This window comes from Syngnathoides biaculeatus, chromosome 18, assembly GCF_019802595.1.
Source record: "Syngnathoides biaculeatus isolate LvHL_M chromosome 18, ASM1980259v1, whole genome shotgun sequence".
Taxonomy (NCBI): domain Eukaryota; kingdom Metazoa; phylum Chordata; class Actinopteri; order Syngnathiformes; family Syngnathidae; genus Syngnathoides; species Syngnathoides biaculeatus.
In genome coordinates, this window is record NC_084657.1 from 18,484,504 (window position 1) to 18,511,314 (window position 26,811).

The window sequence follows — 26,811 nt, forward strand, 5'->3', positions numbered from 1 at the left end:
CACATCCAGATGTCTTCAGGGTGGTATGACGTCAAAAGCGTTGTAGCAAATCATCCCGTATTCTTTTGTCATCTTTACAATGCAAACATGACTTGAGACTATAACTGCTCATAACCCCATCTAAAACTGTTTGCGCTCACTTATTGTAATGTATCACCTTCATCATCATTTTCTAAAACTGCGCTTCTAATACAAGCCAAACGTTCCAGATGTTGCAGTAAACAATATTCGAGTGGCCGTTCTGTTGATGGCTCTTTTGACGAACTCCGTCCAAGATGTTTTTTTGTTGTGTGTGGTGCATTAGTGAATATATTTCTACACGGTATAATATATCTGTGTGTGTGTGGTGGGGGGGGCTTGGCAGTGGCTCATCATGATGACATATTTACTGTGCGAAAAATGCATTTTTTTTTTCTTTCTCACATCTTGTTTCTTTTGCTTTCTGAGCTTTTAAAGTGACTTTATGGATGCTAAAGCATACGAGGTGTTGACAGGCGCTCGGATAAGGTTGCTCTCAAGCCACAGCAATTCAGTGAAGTGGACTTTTTCGTCTGGAGGGATACTTACAGTACTTCAAGTTGACCACATGTGGAACACCTGCCTCTGTGTCATACATCACCGACTGAAAAGAGGTCATGCTTTTGTGCGCTCAGCAGTGGACCTTAAACCTTTAAAGATTCATCCACTGGATGCTGTGATGATATTTTAAAGAGAATACAGTAAACATTTCCGAGTGACTCTGCTGTTCTCCAGCTGTGTTTCAGGATCACATGCCCGCCAGACGACGCTCCCGGAATATTTTTCTGAAACAGGATCTGCACTTGATGTGACTGAACTGCCCCACTAGCTAGCAGCATGCTGAGCGATGCGGGTGAACTATACTGAAACTGAAATTTGTGTGCGAACTGAGGTCCTTTTTCTTCAACATTTTTGTTCATTAACCTGTCAGTAGGGTCGATCATAAACCAAGGTTCCACTCTACTTGCTTGACACCGATTACAAATACGTTCTGATTAGCCAGAGTGTTTTCTGCCCAGAAGGAGGTGTGTTTTTCAACAAATACGTGAGGCTTTCCAGTCATATATAGCACTAGTATAACTTGGTGGCGGTGGCCTCTGTCTCGCTTGGTACCAGGAAACTTACATTGTGGTGTGGAAGATCTTGTGATCACACTTTAAACTGCCATTTTGATTGGCGGTTTTAGTCTGCATTTGCGACACCATTCAGTTAATATTCAACTTTTGAAATTGTCGCCAAGCTACTTGCAGGTGGTTAGCAACTCTTACTTGTTGCACAACCATGTTTGAGCCAATTGTGCAGTGGTGTTTGGCTGTAGTCTCCACAGCTCGAGTACCAGAATGATGGTTGCTTGTTGTTTGAGTTTGCATGAAGCTGACTGGGCAGAATAGACTGACCAAGGGTGACCTTCGACCCCCCCCCCCCCCAACAACTTGTTTCCACCACAGCAACAAAAACAACTTCCTTGACATTAAAATTATTTATTTTTATTTTTTGATTTAATTTGTGTCCCTTAGGTTTTATGCTTTGATGAACGGAAACATGTTTCACATCTGCTAATGTAGAACAAATAAACTTGTGTGATTTTTTTCATTTGTTTATTTGCATTCTTAAGTTAAGCAGAAAGGAAGCTCTGTATAACTTTTATGGTGGAACAGTTTTTCTGTATCTCAGTGGACCTTTTAAGATGCCGGTGTGGTTTTGTTGTATTCTCATGGCTCTGTCAACGACAGTTGCTGAACTCCATATCATAAGCTGATGTACCACACATAGGAATTTGAACTTGTTAATCAAAGGTCACATGAACACTTATTGTTGCTTGAAACCTCAAAACCCTCACGTCATATGAGGATGCCTCCCATCAGTTGTTTCCTGTTTGCGAGCAGATTGTCTTGAATATCGTTGAAAGGTTGGAGGAAGAAGCCATCAAATTATGAACGCAATGGGCATTTTCACTACTTTCACAGGAAATATATGAGGATCCATGACGTACATCCAAATCTAAGTCAAATAAGGGTCTGTCAAACACACACACACACACACACGAAGCTTTGAAATTTAATTTTACCTGGTTGTCGAGCAAGTTACTCTAAAGTGTAATGATCGGGTGCAAAGCTTCACTGTATGATTCACTTTTGTTCCTCTTAGCTGTTGGGTTATTCAATTGAAATTTGCTCCTCCAAGTACTGTATACATGTGTACATGTACAATATACTGAATGTGTGTGTGTGTGTGTGGTGTGTGTGTGTGTGTCTGTGCCACTCATAAAAAAATAGGATAGCTCTTCATTCATTATGCTCATGAAACAAAGAAGCTGCATAGTTCCAGCCACAGCTCGACATCCTGTTGATATCACACAAGCCCATTCTTTTGGGTTTTGTATGCCTTAACATTGTATAGTATTTCTACACAGTTGTAATTATACTAGAGCTCTGTGTGTGTGTGTGTGTGTGTGTGTGTGTGTGTGTGTGTGTGAGGGGGGGGTGGTGCTCCACCCACTCTAACGTCCTTCACGTCTTTGTTAACAAATTGGCTGTCGTGCTCAGGGTTTTAGTTAGCAATAGTGTACTATATATAATGTGAAATTTTTCAGTGGAGCATCAATTCTGTGTACTGGCCTGTGGCTGAGTAGGTAAAGTGGTGCATGTCAAGCTTCTGAAAGTTGGTGGGCCGCTGGTCTGATCTTCATCACATGGATTCTCCACTGATACACTCGATAAACGCATATGGCTATGTTGAGTCCGTTCACAGTAAGGGTAAAACAGTTTAAAAAAATTCAAATGGATCTATTTTCTGAATGGGTTACATAGTACCCTGGGTGGTACGTGGGCTCCCTTTAGTGGTATGCAAAACAATCACATACTCAAATGTTAAATTTGACTCCATAATCTCCGCTTGGCTGAAAGTCTCTCTTTTTTTCTCGCTGTGTCCTCGAGTATGACATTTTCCATTTTCCTCCCTACCCCGAATATTAGCTTACCGTGTTGCTGTTCATTTTTTGTGGACATTGCAGTAACATAGTCACCAGCCTCTATTTGGCTGCACTATCAGCTTTTCTCATGACTCTTAGTCACCTTTATGATAAAAAATGGTCTCTTTTTTTAATTTTTGCACAAATCCTGGCCAAACATGCTGCAGTGCCTTAGCGCTCTGTGCTACAATATCATATACTCAACAGTGTCTTTGTGGCTACACTGGCGCCTTTTCTTGTCGCCATCAGCCTCCCCTTATAAAACACAAGAAATTTGTTAGGAAATAAAACCTAGACATGCAGGTTCTTCTCTATTGTTGTTGTTTTCTTCGTAAGTTTCATCGCAACTGTACTTATGAATTCACTCTCAGACTAGACATCATAACGGCATTGGTCTAGACATCAGAGCAGTTTTGGTGACCGTGCACCAAGAAAAGACAAAGCACTCTAGTTTTTCCAGTATTAATCTTTGTTGTTGTATTTCGCTCTTCATTTCCAAACTGTTTAACAGAATCACAGCCAACGTGGTTTTCAATTTGGAACGGGAGGAGAGTGAATGCTGTGTTGGCCTTGATATAGCGTGGCTGTGTATCATGATTACTATGACAAACGAGGTTTATTTGCATGTCTATGCACCCGTGATTGGTTTAGTACCTCGTGATACAGCGTGTCAACCGTCATCAGCCAAAACAACAAGTGCACACAATTTTCATCGGCGGTGAGGGATGCAATCAGACCGCAGAGCACAACAAAGTCGTAATTCACAGCTGAGCCTTGAGTGGTAACAAGTGGAGATGAGCTTGCTGATGTTCTGGAATATCGTACAACAACATTGTGATTATACAGTAGACCGATCCAATGAGATCCAAAACAGGAGCTGAGTTAAAACCTCTGCCTTTTGCAAAGAAAATGTTTGGTTTTCATTGGGACTCTCATATAGGCATTTATTTATTCAGCAATATCTCGAGGATTGCGGCGTTGTAAATGCATTCCTAATATTTTTGGTGACCTTATTCAGTTTCACGAGCTGCTCTTAGTGTTTTATCTAAGAATGTTTTTTTAATGGCTACTGTTCTTTTTGAGCTCGAGGACGTGGAGCGCGGCTGAAGAATTTAGAAAAAAAAGGCACGCTCTGCTCTCATGGAGCTGAGAGGAGCTGTCACTGACAGGAAGCAGAAGATGAAGCAGTTTGAGATACTGGCCAAAAATAAGAAAGCCAGCAGTCAGCTGGGGGAGTGGAGAAAGATGTATTGTGTGTTTATAATTACATTAAATCAGTGGAGCCAGAGCAGATCTCTGCGTGAGGCCACCCAAAATGTGTTCACCTGAAATACGGTGGGAAGTTGGATATTACAGAAGAAAGAGGAAACTTTACTCCACAGTCTCCATTTGGCTGCAGCAGGCTTTTCTTGCTGCCCTCAGCCTCTTCTAGGATAAATTTGGAAGAGAGAAAGAGAATTGAGGCAAGGTTGCTATTGAAGGGACAGCCACGATTTCTAATTGTGTGTTAAGGTTTTTGTAAAGGCATTTTTTCTTTTTTTTTTAATGTCAGATTTCATTACTTTATGTTCATATAAAGTGCATATGTATTGTGAAATGTAACAGGCAGCTGTTTGGCATGCTACCCGTTAACCCGCTGGAGGTTTGGGGGTTCGATATTTTTTTTCTTTTTTTACGATAACAGCAGCTGGTGATAAATTTAACATTCCCGAAAGCTAAGAGTCATTTTCCATGAATTATTAACAAGTGAGAGTTTTGCTGTCATTTGGAAACACAACACCGGGATTGTCAGCTGTTCATCCACTGGGTGGATGAATCAAACATAGTTACTTATTAGTAACACATGGATGACTTGCACACATTGGGTCACAAGCAGGATTGAATGTATTGTAATGGTTGAATAAGGTGTAAAAAAGAGGGAAATAAAATTTTATTTCGTGTTGTTTTATTTTTTTATTCCTGGGGTCAAGTGTCATTGTGACACCAAGAAGCACCCTGGTTTGCAGGCATCTTATAATTTATGTTGTTTCCTGTCATGCAGGAAGGTGACCTCGTCCTGACTTTCATGGAGGGGAAGCTACATTCAAAATATGTCCTTCTGTTGCCGAAAACCACTTGAGTGGAATTTGTGCTCTCGACAAAACTGACATTTTAGGAGCTGACACACTTACCATGAGTGTTACTGATGGATGACTCCCTCAATGATCTACCCCTTCATTTAGCCATAAAATGTCACCCTTGCTCCCTGCTGTGATTCTATTATAGGCTTTAAACAAAAATTATAAGTACCATATAGATGTTTTTTTTTTTGTAGTTGTAGGCTATGTCACCTGGAATTATGAATAAAATATGATTTGTTTTTCCTACCTCCCTCAAGGAAATATTAATCTTCCCAAGATTTTACAGACTTAACAAGACAGCCTATTTCTGTGAAACTGATACATGAAGCAGTATTCCGTCCATTCATTTTCTATAGCCCATGATAATGTTATCCCAGCTGACTTTGTGCAATTAAAACGGTATACCTGTTCACCTCGGACTGGTCACTAGCCAATCCCAGTGCACATCAAGACAGACAACCATTCACGCTTATATTCACCCCAGGAAGCTGGAGTACACACGCCGGCACGGGAAGAAAATGCAAACTACAAGGAGGGCCTGCGATTCGAGCCTCCCGACTGTGAGCCAGACGTGCTAACCACTATGTCACTGTGCTGCTGGCCACATTTATACATGTACAGGGCTTACAGTTTGGGGACAGTCCTTGTAAATTGTGGCAAAGTACTTTAAAAGGTTTGTTGTAGAAAGGTCTCCTTCTCGATAGGTGACATTTGGAAGTGTGTATGTCTGTTATTGTGAAACATAAAATCCTTTTACACTGCTCCTAAAGGCCATCCTCACTGTTCGAAATGAATTTGTATTTGAGGGTTTGTTTTCCTAACATGTTCTCCTCACTTCTCTCGCTGTCGTGTCAGGTCTGTCTTCGGCCAAGAGGAAGTTTGCCGACTCCCTCAACGACTTTAAATTCCAGTGTATCGGGGACGCCGAGACGGATGATGAAATATGCATAGGTAAGCTGTCTGTCTTCAAAGAATCTGCATCATGCACACCTCTCATTTTCCCCTCAGGAAAGAAACAGGTAATAAGTGTAACTACCCCCAGTAGAAGTTATTGTTTATACACAAAGCCTTAACCTGGAGCCCGTTTGAAATCTGTTGCTAAGCAAAACAACAGCACCTCCAGAAGAAGGTTAACTGTCCTTCCACTGAGTTCCGCATAATCAAGGGTGCAACCCCTCCTACTATATAGTATGTCGCTGTTCCTAGAAAAAAACACAATAAATGCACCCATCCATCCATTCATCCATCCATCCATCCTTCCATTTTCTGCGCTGCTTGTCTACATTAGTTACTACGGCTGAGCTGGACTCTCTCCCAGCTGACATTAAGCCGGAGGTTGGATGCTCCTTTGACTGGTCACCAGCCAATCGCAGGGCGCACATTCAACCGTTCACTCTTGGGTCATCAATATTATCATTTTAAAAGCTCAATTTTTAAGAGAGCGCTTGTATTCACCGTCATTAGTTAATGCAAGTGGAGCTAATGGTTTGGTCTGTGCGTACGGCACGCGGTTGTCACACAGTTTAGGATGACATCATCTTGTCATTGTATAATCATTTTTCTAAAGAGGGTCATTGTGCACTGTGCGATCAGTCGATGTGGAGCCTGTTGGTCATTTGACTTACAGTAGACATACAGTACTGCACCAGAGTGTGATCACACGCATGCGAAAGCTGCACACGCTCGTGGTCTGATTAGCTCTTACGATGCCATTAAAGTTAATGTGTATGACAGGCAAACATAGTCAACAAGCACTTTATGAGGTTTTCTGTGATAAAACGCACAAAGCATCCGGAGAAACATGTTAAGTTGGACCCAACCCTGACATGAAAGTCAATGCTATTGTTTTGCATGGAGAATTGCATCATTACTCATTCCGTGAACTCACCAAGGTCTCTTTTAGTGTCTCTGGAAATATGTAGGCACCAGTCGCCACACCCTTTGTGTGTGTGTGTGTGTGTGTGTGTGTGTGTGTGTGTGTGTGTGTGCGTGTGCGTGTGCGTATGTGCACAACCCACCCACTGCTTTTGTTTGACCACCAGCTATCTTACATGAAAAACTTTCAGGCAGAGCAAGGCCTACATTTTGTTCAAATTTAGTCTTTGGATGTTATTCCACATACACCGTGGATATTAAAAAGTCTACACACCCCTGTTCAAATGGCTGTTATATATTATTATATCACCGAAAGCATATCCAACATAAAATAAAGCTTGCTGATACAGTAGCATGCTTTGTGGCTGTTTTTTCTGGAACTGGGGCCTTGCTCAAGGCGGAGGAATCACAAATAGTTCCAAATAATCATCAATATTAGCACCAAACGTTCAGCTTCTATGAGAAAATAGAGAAAGAAAATGTCAGGAGAAGCCCACAAGAACAGCTAAACTTTATCTGTGGTGAATCAGAGGCACATTAAATGGTGGAAGAAGTGAGCTGACTGACAAATACTTGGGGTCAACAATCCAGAGCAATGGTGAGTGAGTGTGGTAAGGAAGTGAAGAAACGGGTCCAAGCAGGTTGGAACAGCTGGCGGAAGGTCTCTGGTGTGTTATGTGACAGAAGAGTCTCTGCTAGGATGAAGAACAAGGTTTATAAAACAGTGGTGAGGCTGGCCATGATGTACGAATTAGAGACGGTGGCACTGAAGAGACAACAGGAAGCAGAACTGGAGGTGGCAGAAATGAAGATGTTGAGGTTCTCGCTCGGACTGAGCAGGTTGGATAAAATTAGAAATGAGCTCATTAGAGGGACAGCCAAAGTTGGATGTTTTGCTGACAAGGTTCGAGAGAGCAGACTTCGATGGTTTAGACATGTTCAGAGGCGAGAGAGTGAGTATATTGGTAGAAGGATGCTGAGGATCGAGCTGCCAGGCAAAAGAGCGAGAGGAAGACCAAAGAGAAGGTTTATGGATGTGGTGAGGGAAGACATGAGGGCAGTTGGGGTTAGAGAGGAAGATGCAGGAGATAGGCTAAGATGGCAAAAAATGTGGCGACCCCTAACGGGACAAGCCGAAAGGAAAAGAAGAACAAGATGTGAGCTGACTGCAATTCTACATGAGTTTGAACGTGATCGCTTCGTTCTGAACACAGCCATATTCCCAGTTATAGGAGGGTGTTCTCACTTGTGCAACCACATTATCTGTGTTGAATAACATTTACTGTGGGAAAGGTTTTTGTATGATTTTCCCAGGTCTTATTTTTTCATATCACAAGGACCTGGCATTTGAATGGTGGTGTGTTGACTTTTTCGATCCAGTGTAGGCTCTATGATGTTCTCGAACACATTTTTATCATAACCAAATGTGAGAAAAGTGCATTACTAACCAAGTGTATCTTCCTTTCAATATCTCACTGTTAGTACATGATTGATTGAGTGACCGAGCTGAGCTGAGCAGAAGTATGAAAGTGGTTTCTTTTGTATTCATTTTAAAGCATTCCGAAGTTCTGATGCTTTATTCTTGGATGTAACTTTAAAAAGTGAAAGCGGTAACAAACTGTAGAGTTTCTCTGCTGCCTCATAGCTTTTCATGGAATTTGTTCAAGGTTCAAGGGGAGAACTGGAACACTTTTATTCCTGCTACCTCCTGCACGTTCTCTAATTTTCCATCATTTTCCTCTCCAGCCAAGTCTCTTCAGGAATTTGCAGCTGTTCTACAAAACCTGGAGGATGAGAGGACACGGATGGTAAATTTTCTGCCATACATGGAATCAATAACGCTTAGTCTATAACATTATATCTATCTTATATAGTGTAGCTGATATGTGCTCATCAATTTGATCTTGTCGCACGATTCACATTGTACGTTTTTGCACGGTGTGTGTGTGTGTGTGTGTCCTCAGATTGAGAACGCCAATGATGTGCTCATTATGCCTCTGGAAAGGTTCAGGAAAGAGCAAATCAGGGCAGCGAAGGTAAGCCCGTGTGGCCTTTGTCACGCACACGCATTTCTCAATTACGTCAGCATCCGTCACCTTCGTGCACAAATCAATAAAGAGCCTTTTAGCGCTGTTAGAGAGCTTGGCTGACATCCGCTTTGCTAATACTGTTATATAATAGTGCCAGTACCTCATTCTCCGAGGCTTAGAGGCTGGTTACAAAAGTTACTGGTGGAAGGCCACTTCCGTGTACGCAGGCCAAATGTAGGAGGGCAGAAACAATTCGAACGAAGATTAATTATCGAGGAAGTAGTAACGGTAGTCGACAAGATACTTTTGATAGTGGCCACGACTGCCTCGTTTGCACTCTTCTACGTGTTGGAACGATAAATACACACAAATGAATACTGACCAGTGCCATCCCCAACCAGTCAACGCAAATAGCTAAATCATTTTGTTGTACACATTTTTGTCAAATATGCATATTAGCAAATATGTATATTATGTAATTTTTTACGTAATTAAATGCATTCATTTACAAAATACTACTGTACTATACAGGCTTTTAAAAAAAGATAGAGGCATTGTCATCAAACATTTTACGTTTAAATAAATGAATTTAATTCCAAAATTGGGTTATTATTATCAACAGATTAAAAATTCTTCATCATGCAGTCATTTCTACATTTAAATAAATGTAATGTAATGCTAAATTGATACCATCTTAAATGGAAATACTCTATTTAATTGTAATAAAAATCGTAAAAAATATATTTGAATGAGATCAAATAATAAAATGTTTATGGAACATGTAAACTATTTATAATTGATTAAACTGAGTTCATTCATAATCAATCAGTAAATGTAATTGAATGCATTTACTGTACAGTATTTACAAACTGCCCAGTACAAACAACCACAATGTATCCCTCTGACCTCTTCTAAAATGAAAGTATACAGTAGAAGTAGATAATTAATAATTAGTGTTGCTATTTTTTTCTTTTTTTGTTGTGTTGGTTGCTGCAAAATAGCAGCACAGTAATTAACATAGCTAATCCTTCATTGATCGGAAAAAAAACAACAACTTTGTTTAAAGAGGATTTATTTTTCTGTTTTTGTTTTGAGCTTTTGTTGTACATTGTGGATGCGTGTCTTATGTTGTTATTAAACAGCTTCAGTCACCACCACCACACTTTCAAGCTACGAGCATCCATATACAAGCAAACAGGACATTTGGCCCTCCAGCTGTACAAGCATTCATGGACTGCCTCCCCTCGATTACACGCAACTACATATACTGTACAACATTCTAGCTTTTATCATGCTTGCACACATTTAGTACAGAAATAAAATGACCTTCTCCTTTCTCCGTGCCTGTGGTCTCAACCAAATCATCACAAAATGAGGTGTTTAGGGGTTTAAATAATGCTTACATAATGAACCGTATTAATACCATGAATTGGAAGTGGGGCCTGTGTTTTTGTTTTTTGTTTTTTTTAGACGCAGGCGCTACCTTGTGGCATCTTGTCACAGTGAGTGTACTGTACACTTTGGTGCACCCATTTGCCAACATTAGATTAATTTTTTGATTTATATTGACAAATTGCTGGTCCCTAAGCACTTCTGCTTGAAGCATATAGGGGGGGGGGCTTGATTTAGGAGTTGGAATTTGTTCTATGACCACACTTGTACCCAAGAAGACACACATCATATCATCTTTCAACAATAAAATAATTCTAAATGCCATTCATGACCTGCCAAAACACCAACAAAAATGGTCTTTAATACGAAAACCTGCACTCTACAATATTGTAATTTAGAAAATATCCAGTAATAACATAATGAAATAGATGTTTTATTGCCCATTGACATTTTGCTTCTTCTGGCGTGTATCCACATGGGGACATTAAAGTAGAGTTTCACCACTAAGTGACTGAGATCCATTAATACTGTGTTAGTCATTTTTGTAGAGGATAAAGAAAATATGCCTGTCAGGATAATTACATTGTCTGTTTACATAGAAATATATCAAATATCCATTACTTAAAGGATTATAACTACTGAATATAAATGTTAGTTTTGTTAGCCAGTGTGTAGTGTTTTGCATTGTTCATTAGCATTCAGCGTAATTTACGTGTTTTGACACAAAAGGTAATTCTCTTTATTTTATGTTTCTACTTCAACCTGGAATAGCAATAAAGAATTTCTAGCACCCATTACACACCTTTTTTATTTGAGGAGTTGTCCAAATATTTCCTGCTTGTCGTGAAACTCCTTGCCACCATTTAGCGTTCATTTCTCTTTCAACTCAAGACAAGAAAACTACCTGAGCGACTGCTCATAACTAAAAAAAAAAAAAAGTCCATCTCTGACAAAGAAAATAGGGTCGCACATAAATTGATATCACTCCATTTCTTAGTTCTCCTTTGCCTTACATGTGTCTAATTTTATACCCCTTCCCTTTGTATATTCATGATCCATGTGACCCAGAAGAGTCACCACAGGGGTTCCTCAAATATGGCCGAACGCATCTCCCCCTTGACAGCAGGTCATGGTTTGATTGGAAAATGGCGGGCAGATTAAGGAGCCATTGCACGTAATCTCGGCGGTGAGGCCATCGGGAGCGCTAATCCCAGTTTAGCCCCGAAAGGAGTGACAAATTTTGCCCGGCACGCGCCTCTCACCTTGCCCTAAGGTCTCCCCCCACTTCTGCGGTTAATAAGGACTACATTCAAAATGTGCTTTTTTTCATCTGGTATTTTGAGCGTGAGAGTTATTCTATGGCGGATTACAGGGAAGGCAAAACTCCATGCAATGTACTGTTCAGATTTAGACTCACTGGTGCACATAAATGTTCGGTACTGGTCAAAGTTCGCACCCTCCCTTGACTCTTGTAAGCCATGTGTGCTTGAGAGGACTTCAGGAATTTATAGGAATAGAAATACATTGCTCTCTGCTGGTTGATTTAAGGAAGTACTTCGAATTCAATTCAGTCCTGCAAAATTCCCCCCCATCCCCCCAATTAGTTTTGGCAGGGGGGTCTCCATCTTTTTTTTTCATTTTTTTCACAAAGTAAAAGAATACTTAGGTTTCCAAGTATCACTGTAATGACCCACATTAAAATGCAGTAGCATCGTATATCCAAAAGTTCACTAAAAATAAAGCATAGGTGTTATTCCTAAAAATTAGTATAAGTATTCAGGGTAAAATATACATGCAAAATTGTGCCTGAACAAATGTTTGAAAGCAGTTGGACAAGGTTAAATGCAAATCTATTGTACTTAAAAGTAAATTACAACTGAATTGTATGTAACAAAGGCACTGTACTAGTTTATTTTTGTTTACATTTCAACAAAATTCCTTGTGTGTTTTAATACACAGGACCAATTAAGGTGATTCTGATTCTGAACACTAATCTTGTACATTTATAACATTGGATTAGATTTAATGCTTCTTCCATGTACCAGTAAAGGGATCCTGTGTACCATACTCAGCGAATCTCTGATTGAGAGTGTTATTATTTTCCAAAAATGTAGCATGAAGTAAGTTTTTAGTCTGTTGTTGTTTTACTGCTACGTTTTGAATATTTTGTTATTTTTGAGGGGAGCATTCCTCTTTTCTGATCGCTCACCCAGCTGCTGACTAACCCTCCTCCTTTCTCTGACTTTATACTTGTTGTTAAATCTGTTCGGGGAGGTAGGAACAGAGAATCATTTTATTGCTTATGCTGCACATGCCGTGTTTTAGAATTTACAAGGAAAAGTCGTTTTTGTTTGAGCACTGCCAGCAAATGCACTGGAAATAAGGGTGGCAAAAAGAAGCAGCACTGTGTTGTAGTGGTTAGTGCTTCCGCCTGACACTTGAGGGGTCACGGGTTAAAATCTTTGCTGTTCTGCCCGTGTTTGTGTGGGTTTTCTGTGGGAACTCGACGTTCCAAAAACATCCATGCTAGGTTTACTGAAGTTCATATGTGGGAATGTACATGAAAGCATGTTTTAGTGTTTCTCTGCGTCAATGTGCCCTGTATTGGGCTCGGGACCAGTCCAGGGTGTACCTCGCCTTTCGACCAAAGTCGGCTGGGATTGGCTCCAGCTCCGGCGACCCTAAACCAGATGAGCGCTATGAAAAAAATAGATGGACGGTTGTCTTCTGATAAGAAATATTGACAACCTTCACCGAATACAGTACATGTACTGTATGTTTGTCTTCAGCCATCTGTCACGTAATGACAGACGGATTCATGAATCACCCCATTATTTAACAGCTGTGTTCCCCTGAGCTGCACAGCTAGACTAAATCACATCGCAGTCAGTCCCAATTCACATCACGCTTTTCCAATGCAACGCATAAAAACAAAACAACCACAACAACAACAACAAAAAACTCCCGCCTGTTTTCTTTTAGTGTCGTATTCATATTGTCTTTCAGGTTCTATTTACAATGTGATTAATTTGCGCAAAATTAAATGAGTAGCTCTCTGATCGCTTTTGGGCACTTCAATTTAATGCGAAAAGAATGTAAGCAAGCATTGTTTTTGTTGGGACAACTCATGCATGAATGACAACTTGTATTTTATTTGTTCATCACCGTGTGTGTGTGTGTGTGTTTGTCACAGGAAGCCAAGAAAAAGTACGATAAAGAGACAGAGAAATATTGTGCAGTACTAGAGAAGCACCTGAGTCTTTCGGCAAAGAAGAAAGAGTCTCATCTGCACGAGGTAGGAAGATTTATTTTCAACATACTTGTATGTCTTGGAATATAACTGTGTCATCTGTCTATTTGGTTTGGTTCTCTCCAGGCGGACAACCAAGTAGATAACGTGCGGCAGCATTTCTATGAGGTTTCTCTGGAGTACGTCTTCAAAGTGCAGGAGGTCCAAGAGAGGAAGATGTTTGACTTTGTGGAGCCCGTAAGACTACTCTTTCAATTTGTTTGTGTCCACGGGCAAGCCAGGAGCTATGGACCTTTCCGACTGGCAATCTTAAGATCCGCTCCCTTAGCTAGAGTTGCCATGTCCCACAAGCGTCCCAAAATGGCTATCTGATTGGCTATTATTGTACGATTGATTGACAAGTTGGAAAGGTCCATTGCTTTATTTGGTACATTGCATCACATGTTGTGTTTTTTTTTTTTTTTTTTTAATTGCTGTCTCAAGTTGCTGGCCTTCCTACAAGGCCTGTTCACCTACTATCACCATGGCTACGAGCTGGCGAAGGACTTCAACCACTTCAAGACGGACCTCACAATCAGCATACAGAATGTAAGGTCACTCATATATGCACAGATAAAATCAAAAGCAATCTGTGATTATTATCGCCATTATGTATAAAATGCATGGATGCTATATATATATTTTCTACTCTACTGTTTGGATGGTACTTGCTTTTGAATGCCTTACACGACACTTCCCATTTTTCCCCTCCTCCTTTTCTTTCTTTTTTTACTTTTATTTGCTTTTTTATATGTGTCACTTGATACAAAGTAGAATTGGAATTGGAAGTTTCATTTGGCCTTTTTTGTTAAAATCTTTTTATACTTAATACGTTTCCCTATTTTTCTCGTTTCCCAATTTTTCCATTATTTTCCTCTTTTTTATTTTTTTTGGGTATTCCTTTTATGATAATATATGGAGTTTAAAAATGTTTTAAAAATAATTTTCTTTATTTTTTAAAATCTTTTATCCTTTCATTTAATTTCCTCTCACCACTATTGTTTTTAAAATTAGCTTCCAATTTTCCTTTACTTTCTAATCTTGGTTGTTTTTTAATCCTTTCCCAACTCAGGTGCTTGTATTTCATCTTTACTTTAATTTTAAAATATTTTTTCTTTTATTTCCAACTCCTTTTCATAAGGCAAAAGCCTTACTTTACCCATCCTTTTTCCCACAATTTTTCCTTTTTCCCCCTCCCCCTTTTCCCCTTACTTTGATGTTGTTGTTTGCCATGTAATACTGTTTGACTGAATATGAAATGGCAGTGTATCTTAGATTGTATATTATATTTCCCTTACCCCTTTTGACTCAAGTTACACACCAGCTTTAACTTTGTTCCATTAAAAGAAAATTAAAAATTCCATTTCTATTGTTTTTGTATCATCCCCCCCCTCTTCTTTAATATTCCTGGTATGACGTGTATAGTACATTTTTGAGTATGAAATTGTTTTTCGCCCTTTCTTCTGATTTTCTCTCGCCTTTCTTTTTTACCCTGATATTATTGTATATTTTTTGCTTTGATATTCTGTCCAAAGAAAAAGATGCTGCAGTGAAACAATGACCTTGCAGAAGTGACTTTAAACATGTGCTTGAAATTCTCTGAGTTTATTCCACTCACGTTTTGCGTACAGACACGAAATCGTTTTGAGAGCACGAGGTCCGAAGTGGAGAGTTTGATGAGGAAGATGAAGGAGAATCCACATGAGCACACGAGTATTAGCCAGCACACGATGGAGGGATACCTGTATGTGCAGGAGAAGCGTATGTACCAACACACACACACACACACACACACACACACACACAAAGTTGAAACAAGCCAGAATCAACATTTGCTCGCCACAGTTGAGGCTGATATGTTTCAGACATTACGGCAGTTCCCATTCGCAGGTCTTTCTGCATTATTTTGTAATTTCATGGGAATTAAGACACAACAACAAAAAAGTAGAACCTCCCAAGCCAAATGCCCCAGAAATGGTACAATTTGAAGTTCAATAAAAATAGTGTGGGTGGGATTTCACCACAAAAGGGTACATGATGCATGATGTGATGCAAAGAGAAAGATTTTCACAATAGCCATAAAAGCAGAAAGTGAAAGGGTACAGCTGCATAGTCTAATATACAGACATCAATCTATAATTTAGTATGAACTATGAACACAAATATATTAGGAAGCATGTACAGAGCTGACTTGCACAAACATGACCAACGAAGCCTTGCCAACATACAAAAGCCTGGTTAGTTTCATTTTCCATAGTTTTCTCATAAACCGGATGACTTCTCTTTAAGCCTGTATGATAGGTAAGAACGTTAAAAACTGTACAGTAAAAATGAAGAGAAACAGAAACTGTAATACTCCAAGTCTTAGAGTTAAGACATGAACCTGTGTCACCCTGGAAACAGCAAAACTGCAACATGCCGCTTGCAACTCTCAAATCTGTCAGCGCTAACGTTAGTTCAACGATGTGCGACCGTTGAAGCTTGTTCGGGTCAGCCGCGGTTCGGGAGCATTTTCGGCCGCCCGGTTGAGAACAGAGATGGATGCCTACGGTACGATTGTTAAATGAAACGCGGACCAAAATCATTCACTTACTTTGACGAATACAACAGAATGGATGGTTTCCAACTTTGTCGTTTTCTGTGAAGCAGGAAAACAAAACTTGCTGAATGTTGAATGGAATTGCATGATTTTTACTCCTCCATCTCTCACTCTCAGGTTCCTTTGTGTCTACCTGGGTGAAGTATTACTGCACGTACCACAGGGAGCCAAAGCGGGTCACAATGGTCCTATTTGACCCCAAATCGGGGGGCAAAACTGTGAGTAAAGCCGCTTAATTAGAGCCTGACTTCTCCGCACACTTTGCCCTAACCGTCATGGCGCAGTGCCACTGCAGCAATGACAAGTTCTGACTCATCCAATCTGATGTTTTGGTAGCGCACAGTCATCCCTCTGCAAACCCATTTAAAAATAAGCGTTATCTTCACAGAAGCATAGAAATACTGCAAGTGCGTAAGCAAAATGACTCTCAATTGCTGTTTTCGCCCACATACCGGATGAGCCACAGGTGATGCAAGTACAGGCCTGATCTCAGGAGAAACAATGACGCCTTCTCCACAAGTTCAACCATAGCCGTAGTTCTAGCCGGGATGCTTTGAAGTCGCTGTATGCTTGGAAAAAGGGAGGAAAAGTTATCCTTTAAGTATTTCTCTACCGCATTTGATGCATTAGAGGCATGAAGAGCCCTTCGTGTATGGTGAAGAGTGGGATGCTGGGATAGCAATGTTTCACAACTTTTTCCAACAAATTGTATTGAAAGCAATTTTCACTGGCCGACAAGTATTTTTCCGTTATGTATCTTAAATGTATGCTTGCAGGACTTCTTTCATAGAAAAGCTTTTAATGTTCAATTGACAATACAAATAAAAAAAAGGAAATGTATGTGTTAAATAAATTGTAAACATTCTCCATAGACAGACATAAAATGCCCAATTTTAATTAACATGAAAAAGGTATGGAAAAGAAAAGGAAAAAGAAAAAAAAGGAAAAGAATGTATTAAATGAGTGGAATTTTGTCTATTCATGAAAATTCTCTCAAACGCTGAAAATTGCATTACAATTGAAAACGTCTGTGTTTCAATGGCTGTCCTAAATGGAGCAAAAGCAAGAAAAGCATGTCCCATCATCCACTATTAGACATGTCAATGCCATCACACAAAATGGAGGAAACATAAAGGGGGTGGGGAATTTCCACACACGGACGCACGGACTCTTCACATATTGACGATAGACACATATTGATGCCATTATATTGTTGATGTCATTTTTTTTTTTTTTTTTTGTGGTGGTTCAATTTGGGTGATGTGCAGAAATTATGGCAGCCAAAAAAAATGAGGTAAAGCCAGACTGTGGAGATTAGCCACAAATCCGGTTTGTCAATGTAGTTTTTACACCTCTAGTTTCAATTGCAAGATTTGTCCTTTTACAGAGTGATCACTTGCAGCGTTTCCTAATGGGAAGAGAAAATGTGCATTACAATAGGCCAATTATCGGCATCTGTGCATGGTTACCCCGCTTCGGTGGAAAAATGTCATTAAGAAATAAGAATGGAATATCCATCCATTATTGCGTTGCTTATCATCACGAGGGTTACGAGTGAGCTGGGGCCTATCGCAGCTGAGTTTGGGTGAGCGTACACGCTGAACTTCCCAGCCGCCCACAGGACACATCTAGACAAACAACTGGTCACACTTACTTTGGCACCGATTAGCAATTTTGTCATCAATAAGGCACGTTTGTCTTTTTTTTTGTTTAATTATTGGAACCTCCAACCTGTGAAACTAATGTACTAAACGCTTTCCACCGTGCTGTCCGAGTAGAATAATTATGTTGATAATTTATCTGATTGAAAGCACCACTTTTTCATGTCTTGTGTGTCAGGGTGAAGAGGAGAGCTTCACACTGAAGTCCTGCACCAGGAGGAAGACAGACTCGATTGAAAAAAGATTTTGCTTTGATGTGGAGGCTGTAGACAGGTTAGAATTCAGCCCGCAAGTGTAACTGCAGTAAACTTTATGTACACAAGGGGGTGCTAGTACCCTCCTTTTTCCCCCCGTGTAAGTACAGTACAGTATTCTGTCGCTGGCGTATGGCTCTGACATTTAAAAGGCAGATTTAAATGTGTCATTACATAAAGTATATTCTCAAGTTCATTTGTACGAGTTGAATATTTTCGTTGTATATATTTTTTCCATTATTGTGTGTTCAGGCCGGGAATAATCACCATGCAGGCTCTGTCAGAGGAAGACCGCAGGTTGTGGATGGAAGCCATGGATGGGAGAGAGCCGGTGCGTTGCCATAGTTACCATGCCGAGTTTGACGCCAATGGAAAAAAAAAAGAGTTTTAAGACAGTTTTTCTTTAATTAAAAGGACATTGAGGGCGGCTTTTGTAATATGTAAAGGGAGCTCGTTCCAAAATGTGGATCCAGCAAAAGGAAATGGTTTCTTCTCTCTGAGTTTCAGCTCCAGAAACATCAGGCCGGATGGCCCAATGTAAGGATGGAGCAGCTCACGCAGATAATACGGGACAAAGTCGTTTCATTATTCAAAAACTAATAAAAGAATCTTAAAATAAAAAGGCAGCCAGTGGAGGGTGACCCGAATTGAAATTTTGTTGCTCCCTCTTACGTGTTCCAGTTAAGAGGAGCACAGCAGCATTTTGAGCCAACTCAAGACATTTGACATAGGGTTAGCTCATTCCAAAATAAAGTGCACTACAGTCATCCACTACCATCGAGGCATACAATACTGCTACTGTGCAAGAATAAGTTTCACTTTTGCTGGCTACCTAAGGTACAAAAACAAAAACAAAACAAAACTGTTTTTTCCTTATATACTACCTAATTTGCGGATCTAATTTTTCCTGACTGTTTTGCGTCCGTGCTGCTGTTTTGGCTGGCAACCTAGTTGACATGGGCGAGGCACTCGGGTCTTTAATGAGCATTTAGTTTAAACTGCATTTCTTGAAGTCTCTGTGCTGTTTGCACGATGAAAATTGAAAATTGTTCCATTTGTCAATTCAAACTGCTGTAATTGCGAGATGACTTGGCATAATTTTCCACAATTGTGCAAAAAAAAAAAAAGTACCAGCATTACCATATTACTAGTACCTTTTGATTGCTCAGTGACTGTGATTTTAGGTTTTTATGTCTCAAACTAAGTATTTTTTTGTCAATTGACTATCTGTTGTCGTGTGAGGCGTGTTTCCCCCCCTGAGTTTTCCATTTCCACAGCAACTGAAGTGAAAAAAATTCTGCCGATATGTGACATTTATGTATCTTGCTCCTTATCCCCAGCGCATGAATCCCAGAGAGTGCATTAGAGGTTTTCCATTAAAAAAAACGTCTTGCATTTGTGAAGTATAATTTTAAATTTCAGTATAAAAAGAACACATTATACAGTACATTATGTATCCCAATATACTATTTCACTTTTTTTTTTAAATCTTTTTCTTTTTGAAATCAATGTTCTGTTTCTAGGTGTACAATCTCAACAAGGACAACCAGACGGAAGGCAGTAAGTTGCATTTTGATGTATTTTTTAGCTGAAAATGGTACAAATTTGACAAAGGACACTGTAAGAATTTGTTTGAGAAAAATAGACACCTTTTCACTGTTTTATTAATGTGGTTTGAAATATTCAAAGCCGTTAGAATTTTGCGGAAAGGTAACAGTGATTGGTCGATCCAGCTATCAATCTTGATCCACGAAGACAGTACTTCATTCAGCTTTTGAATGACAGATTCGCTTGCTGTGTTTAAATGTAGCCAGCAAACGCAACGTGTTTGCACAGTAGATTGCAGGGACAATATTCAATTAGACTGTGTAATTGGCATTGTATTTTCTTGTTTGTGTTTCCACTAATTCCAATGTTCTCTTTGCCTCCCTGCTGCCTCCATCAGTGGCCCAGCTGGATGTGATCGGGTTCAATGTGATGAAAAAATTCATCTATGCAGTGGAGACTCGAGGTAAAGAGGAACCTGTTGCTCTAAAGACCACAATATCTCTCGTGCACATGCACACATAGACACACACGCACATACCGCTGCTATATACAGTACTTTTAAAATGACTAATGGGTTGAGTGCCCATGTAGGCCACAGTGTGTTCTCTAATTCTCTCACATATTTTTCAAGCGTCACGAATAAAGGTTTTTCTAAGCCACATTGTGAAATCCAAACTGGTCAGTCATGTTTTCAAATCGTTTTTGCTCTTTCAAAACGTAATTATGGATGTGCTTGTGGCACCTATCATGCGACGTTATTGTTTTGTTGTTTTTATTTATCTGCTTCCAAAATGAACCCAGAACATGTCAGCTCTGCCGCTGACATTTTTGGACTTCCTTTCAGGTATCGATGAGCAAGGCTTGTACAGAATCGTCGGCGTCAGCTCTCGAGTGCAGAAACTATTGAGCCTCGCCATGGGTGAGTGCAAAAATACACACATTAAATCACCCACGCTCACACACATGGATTTTTTCATTTTTCTTTGTGGCCCGCCACCGCTTTTTTTTTTTTAAACCAGTTCAACCGAGCTCAATAAGAAAAATCCAACTTTTGCAGTCTGTCTTTTGCAACATCACGTCAGCCTTGCTCAAGTATTCCTTGCTCCTCTATAAACTCCACAAACATGAATTGATAAGTACAAGAACACACAGGCTTGCTCAGAAAGTGTAACACACATGTCATTTTTGTCTGTAATTCCTCAGATTTAGTCTTGCTATTGTGAAGATTTTGCAATGATGTGATAATTCTAATCCATCAGATCCAAAGACATGCGCTGATGTAGAGCTGGAAAACCCCGAGTGGGAAATTAAGACGATCACCAGTGCTATCAAGCACTATCTCAGGTATGTGTGAGGAGGCTTACGTAAGATCAAAACATAATCCAAAAACATCTTTTTATTACATTGGAAAGACTCATAATGATGTGTGGTATTGTAAGATTAAGGAGCTTTTGTAAGTTTTTTTCTGGTGCTCTAATACTACAATAAAGCTCTCTTTTGCTTCGGTTAAATACAGTAGTATAGAATAAAATAGTGTCGATTCATATTTTTTTGGGAGAAATTTTACAGCATAAAAGTGGACAATTGCAACACTTTATCACTCTCCGGCGGATGCCGAGTTCCAGTGCAGCCCTCCAGATAGACTTTCCCTGGCTTTGTGCGAACGCCTGCTCTAGAAGTTTGGAATTTTCAGCAGTGGTGCTGGTTGCAGGCCTTCTGATGCACGTTTTGAGAAACTTGCGTAGCGTAATAGCGTAATGTGTACCAGGCGCTGGAGCTGTGTTGTGTAATAAATTGCTCAGTGCTGTTCCCATGTCACTTAACATGGACAAGGGAGTGATATATGCTTAAAAAAACTGCAACGCTTAAAATGTCAAATGCTGATGGCCTCATATGTGTTGGATGATGATGATACCTGACATGAAAACAAATAAAAGATGATGTTTTGGAGCACCCTATAGTATGCATATTGTGTTTCAGATGTGAATGCCCCCCCCCCCCCCCCGCAAAAAAAAAAAACAACAAAAAACTTGCAAGAATACTACATTGTATTTGGTGTCTTGAACAGTACATGGATAACAATGTTATGCTCGTCCTGACTACACTTTATGGAGGTGGGAATAAAAGCGGCAATATTAATACATCAGAGTCAGCAGTACACTCCCAACCGTCCATGAATAAATAATACTTTGTATAACCAGTTGTGTACCTGCTATTGAGAGCAGTGTTGAATGTAAATTCTGAATCAAAGTCTGCATGGTTTAAGGTCATAAGTGTGATGACGAAAGGTGTGATCATGCGTTCAAGCAGTGTGTAATCTCCTGTAACTGAATGGAGCCAATGCGCACACTTGAACACTTTTGCACAAATTTGACAACCTTAAATCTCTTGAGCTGTAATTTTCCATTGGTCTTTTCTTTTTTTTTCTTTTAGGGTGCTCCCCGCACCTCTCATGACATATCAATACCAGAGGAGCTTCATCAAGGCTGCTAGTGAGTATTCCTCCGTCACAACCAGAAATGTGAACGTCAGGAGATTTTGCAGTCCAGCATAATACTATATTTTTCTATAGAAATAACATTTTTGAAAATAATAATAATTATAATAGCAATACATGATCAATTATAACACAATGTGGAGTGGAAGAGAGGTCAGCAACCTGTCTTAAAATTCTGTGGTTGGGATTTTCAAGTTTCCATGTTCTCTTCGTGCTCGTGTTAGTTTTCTCTGGTTACTCTGACTTTTAGTGGTATACATTAAATACGGGGCGACACGGTGGATCAGCTGGTAAAGTGCTGGGCTTACAGTTCTGAGGTCTCGGGTTCAATCCCGGACCTGCCTGTGTGGAGTTTGCATGTTCTCGCCGTGGCTCCGTGGGTTTCCTCCCACATTCCAAAAACATGCAACATTAATTGGACCCTCTAAATTGCCCCTAGGTGTGGTTGTGAGTACGGCTGTTTGTCTCGATGTGCCCTGCGATTAGCCGGCATCCAGTTCAGGGTGTACCCCGCCTCCTGCCCTTTGACAGCTGGGATAGGCTCCAACACTCCCCGCGACCCTCGTGACGATAAGCGATGAAGAAAATGGATGGATGTATGACAGGAATGGGAGAAGACATGCAGTTGTTAATCATTCATCCATCCATTGTTCTCACTGCTTATCCTCACAAGCTCAAGTTCGTGGGCCTGGCCGAGTCGATTCCAGCCGACTCTGGACGAGAAGTAGGGTGAACCGTGAATTGGACACCAGCTCATCATTGGAGAGACATAAACAAACAGCTATTCCCTCTCACCTTCTCACCTTTTTGCACGGGGCAATTCAGAGTCTTAATTAGGTAATCGCATCAACTCACCAGCTTATTTACGGTGCCACCCACGGAGCTTGGAGGACAGCCACAGCGCAGCCATGGCTAGAATTCAACGAGGGCCCTGGAGGTCTGATGTCGTAGTCACTCGAGTTTAATTGGGAAAGTCTCACTCCAGTTTTCATATTTGGAGAAACACAGTGAATTAAATACGAGATGAGGAAATTTCACTTCATATCAAATCTTCATCCGGCTCCAAAAAGATCAGGTGTACACTGGTGAAGGCGTATGCACCAATTTCCAGAATCCACCACTGAGCTGTTTTCCGTGTTTGTGTGCAGTGAAGCCTCTCCAAAACTGAGCTATCACACAAAGGAAGTCCAGGAAATGACAGAATGTCTGGCTGGGCCACCAGGAAAAGGCCCAGCAGCAAGAAAATTGAGAGAAAAAGACTGCTGACGTTCGTTTACAGTGAAACGATGCCAAGCTTCATACTTTTAGCGTTTCACCGATCATAAAAAGTGAAAATGTTGCTGTTTAGAAATACAGAGTTCATGTTCCTCCTGTTGCCGTCGAAAGCATCTGGTTCCGTTTATTTGCATGACTGTGTGAATTCACATGTGCCAATCCGTGTAGTTTACGACACTGTTTTCACGCCAACCATTTAAGATGGTTTTTTTGACAAGGCAGGCAACCTGCAGGGTGATTTAAGGACAGCGTCCCGACATGAACTCCCCACCTCGCTCCTCCTCTGTTTTGCATTTATTCCCGCCCATCTCACAGGCCCCGATTTGGCTTCCCATTTGGCTTATTACTCCTTCCTCATCTGGGTTCAAATCTGTTCCACTCAACTTTCTTTAAAGGCTGGTTACAAGCAGAGGCTGAAGGGTACGATATAGCAGAAGGGGGACAAACGGGTGCCAGCTGGATACCTAAAGGAAGTGCACCATACGGACATAAATTTTGTTGTCACAGGAGGGGCAGTAGCTCATCTGTAAGGACTCGGGCTTTGGAACTGCAACGGTCAGAGCAGTGCTGCTAGGAGTGCGTTGTTGAAGGCCGTGAGAATTGATTAAAGAAAGATGTGGTGAACTCCTTTTGGTCAATTTTTGTCTTGTTGCAGTTGAAGCAAAATGCAGTCAACTCGCAGACTGCAAACTAAGAGGCATTGTTAATTCAGCCTCCACTAGTTGATGCATTGCCGTTGCAGCTTGGCGTGCCGTCTCACTAGTTTATTGTTTGGTAATGGGGTAGGCACATCTGCCTCACAGTCAAGAGGCGCTGAGTTCGAATCCTGTCTCTTTTTGTGTGGAGTTTTCATGTTCGCCCCGTGTTTTTGTACTCCAGCCCCCTGCGACCTTGAACCCCATTTAGTCACATGTTCTTCAAGAATGTCTGTGGGAATTTTTGTAGAAACATCATCTCTTCCTAAAACGTAATTCGTCCATCGTATTCTTTTTCTGGATAATTGTTGGATTTTCTACTTGTGCAAAATATTCAAGGGGCATCCAATTCGGACTACCATTCAATAACCATGAATTAATAATATTGATCATGATGTAAAACACTAAAAACAGGCGGTAAAGCCAATGCATGCTTCAGTCGCTGCGTATATGTGCTATACACTTCTCACACTGCTGAAACCCATTTCACATAAGATATAGCAAGATTAAATATTAATGAACATGGCCCTCGGAGCGGCTTACTTCATCCACTGCATTAACTGAACAGTGTTGGCCAAAAAGTACTCAGGAAGAAACATGAATGAAAATCTTTTAAAGGGATTTATTTCAAATGAAAGGCCGTAAGTGGTAGGTGCTGCAGTTCTGGTTACCTGCGTTTAGCCCCTTGATGTAGGCAGGGTCTGAACCAACATCATTAGAATTACCACACTTTTGGTTGTCTCTGGCCACAACATCAATTAAAGGAAGGACACTTTTTGGCTAACTGTAAAGTATCATGTAGGTCTAATCTGAACAAGAGCATTAGCACAGACTCTAACCCTAGCACTGTCAGGAGGAGTTGTCTAGACTTATCCACAATTGAAATCACAGTGGCAATGACAACAACAACAATAATTCTCCTTTTTTTTTTTTTTTTTTTTTTTTTTTACAAGCCAGGGTACTTCAAAAGGCTTTTTTTCCTGTCGCTAGAAATGTCAAATGTGCTACTGTGGGGGCATATTTGTTGTGGATGTGTCTATTTGAAGGACGGGTGATTGAGTCTGAGTACTTTGGAGATTTTCGTAGTGTCGAAACGTGTGTTAATTACCGTTGTGTAAGATCCTCTGTAGCCGAGTGCTTATTGTTTTGTGTTGACTGGGCCGATCGCTCAAGGGCTGCATGATGAATTCTGCAGTCATTTCTATGGAGACTTTTTAAATGTGATTGATTAATTGCCTGTCATTAATGTGTGACTCAGTTTTTTTTTAAACAAACTTGTTTGCAAAGTTGTGCTTCAGTAAAGCACCCCGTCTTTATCTTTCCTTCAAGACTTTGCCGTCTGCCCTCTGCACATCTTCCTGCTGTCCTTTTGAGATGCTAAAAACATCCACACTGGACATTTTTACCGCATTCCAAACGAACCAACAAAGTCTCAAACCAAGGGCGGTTCACTCCAACTCAGTGCTTTTACGACTTCCTTAATGTGCCTTTGGCACTTTGCTGCGACTTAGCTAAGCCCTGGAAAACTGGTTAGAAATAAATAGGTCATGTGAAAAAAATCGTAACGCAGTCATGAACAGCAAATTGTAGAATATAAATTCATTTCTTGCTGACTGTGCTTGTGCATGATTATAGATATCATAACTTGAATCTTTATGGGCTTTGTTCTTGACAGAAAACAAAATATTGGTCGTCTTAGTTCAGTCTGTTAAACTTTGCGGATTGTAGATTGGAATGTTCTAAATCTGGTTATCTACCTTTGGCTTCTTAAACACTGTTGAGGTGTCCTAGGGAAAGGTTTTAAACCAAATTTTGAATTAAAAGTCTTCTTCCTGTAGGAATTGAACTAACTTTTTTTATATTTTTTTTTGCTGTTGACCAAATGTAAGGAGTCAAAAGTCAAATAATCAGTGACAGTCTCTGACATCATTTCAGCACAATATAGTGGTCCCCGACATTTTAATTCTTTTTATTTTGCATATTAGCACTGTATAGCACTATGGGATTTTGTGAAAACCCTTCAAAAAAAGTCTTCAAGCTGTTTATTACTGTCAAACTAAACATAAAAAAAACCATTACACCATGTGTATTTAACACAACCACATAGCTTGATCTGTAAGTCCGCTAGCTTAATGCTAATGCAGAACAGAAGCTACAGTATGTTCCAGAGCTATAACCCTTTAAGCACCAAATTATTAAACAGTACAACAACACATGGAGACAGACAATATAACAGTACTCAGTCATATATGCTTTATCCTCTGCGAAGAACAACTAATATTAATGCCATACTTGATGAGCTGAGAGGGTTTGAGATGTCGCAACGAATAGATTTTTTTGTCCATCTGTCTGTCTTATACTGCCCCAGAAAAAAAATCACCCCAATGGCCATTCAAATGATGCAGTATAACAAAATCTTTTCTTTAAATTCCATTACTGTATGTTTTTATAAAGTAAAATATTATGGAGTGCTATTTTTTCTCATTAAAAACATGACAACAGTTTTTTTTATTTAAACTCCGTAGCTCAAAACACCACAGTATTCCCAAGCTAAAGAAAGGTCCAACAGAAAAGCTTGATTAAGCCT

General features: G+C 40.2%; 1 protein-coding gene across 3 annotated transcripts in view; it reads left to right on the forward strand.

Moving 5' to 3' along the window:
• The window catches only part of LOC133491711 (rho GTPase-activating protein 26-like), a 61,795-nt gene that overhangs the window by 19,885 nt on the left and 15,099 nt on the right, over nt 1-26,811 (forward strand). For all 3 annotated transcript variants that reach the window (XM_061803224.1, XM_061803226.1, XM_061803225.1), the window contains 15 exons: nt 5,965-6,060; nt 8,731-8,792; nt 8,949-9,020; nt 13,600-13,701; nt 13,783-13,893; nt 14,140-14,244; nt 15,327-15,456; nt 16,412-16,512; nt 18,134-18,228; nt 18,462-18,540; nt 19,733-19,769; nt 20,155-20,220; nt 20,602-20,676; nt 21,017-21,101; nt 22,191-22,249. In XM_061803224.1, the coding sequence (XP_061659208.1) occupies nt 5,965-6,060; nt 8,731-8,792; nt 8,949-9,020; nt 13,600-13,701; nt 13,783-13,893; nt 14,140-14,244; nt 15,327-15,456; nt 16,412-16,512; nt 18,134-18,228; nt 18,462-18,540; nt 19,733-19,769; nt 20,155-20,220; nt 20,602-20,676; nt 21,017-21,101; nt 22,191-22,249 (1,275 nt within the window). The remainder of the gene's footprint in view (nt 1-5,964; nt 6,061-8,730; nt 8,793-8,948; nt 9,021-13,599; nt 13,702-13,782; nt 13,894-14,139; nt 14,245-15,326; nt 15,457-16,411; nt 16,513-18,133; nt 18,229-18,461; nt 18,541-19,732; nt 19,770-20,154; nt 20,221-20,601; nt 20,677-21,016; nt 21,102-22,190; nt 22,250-26,811) is intronic.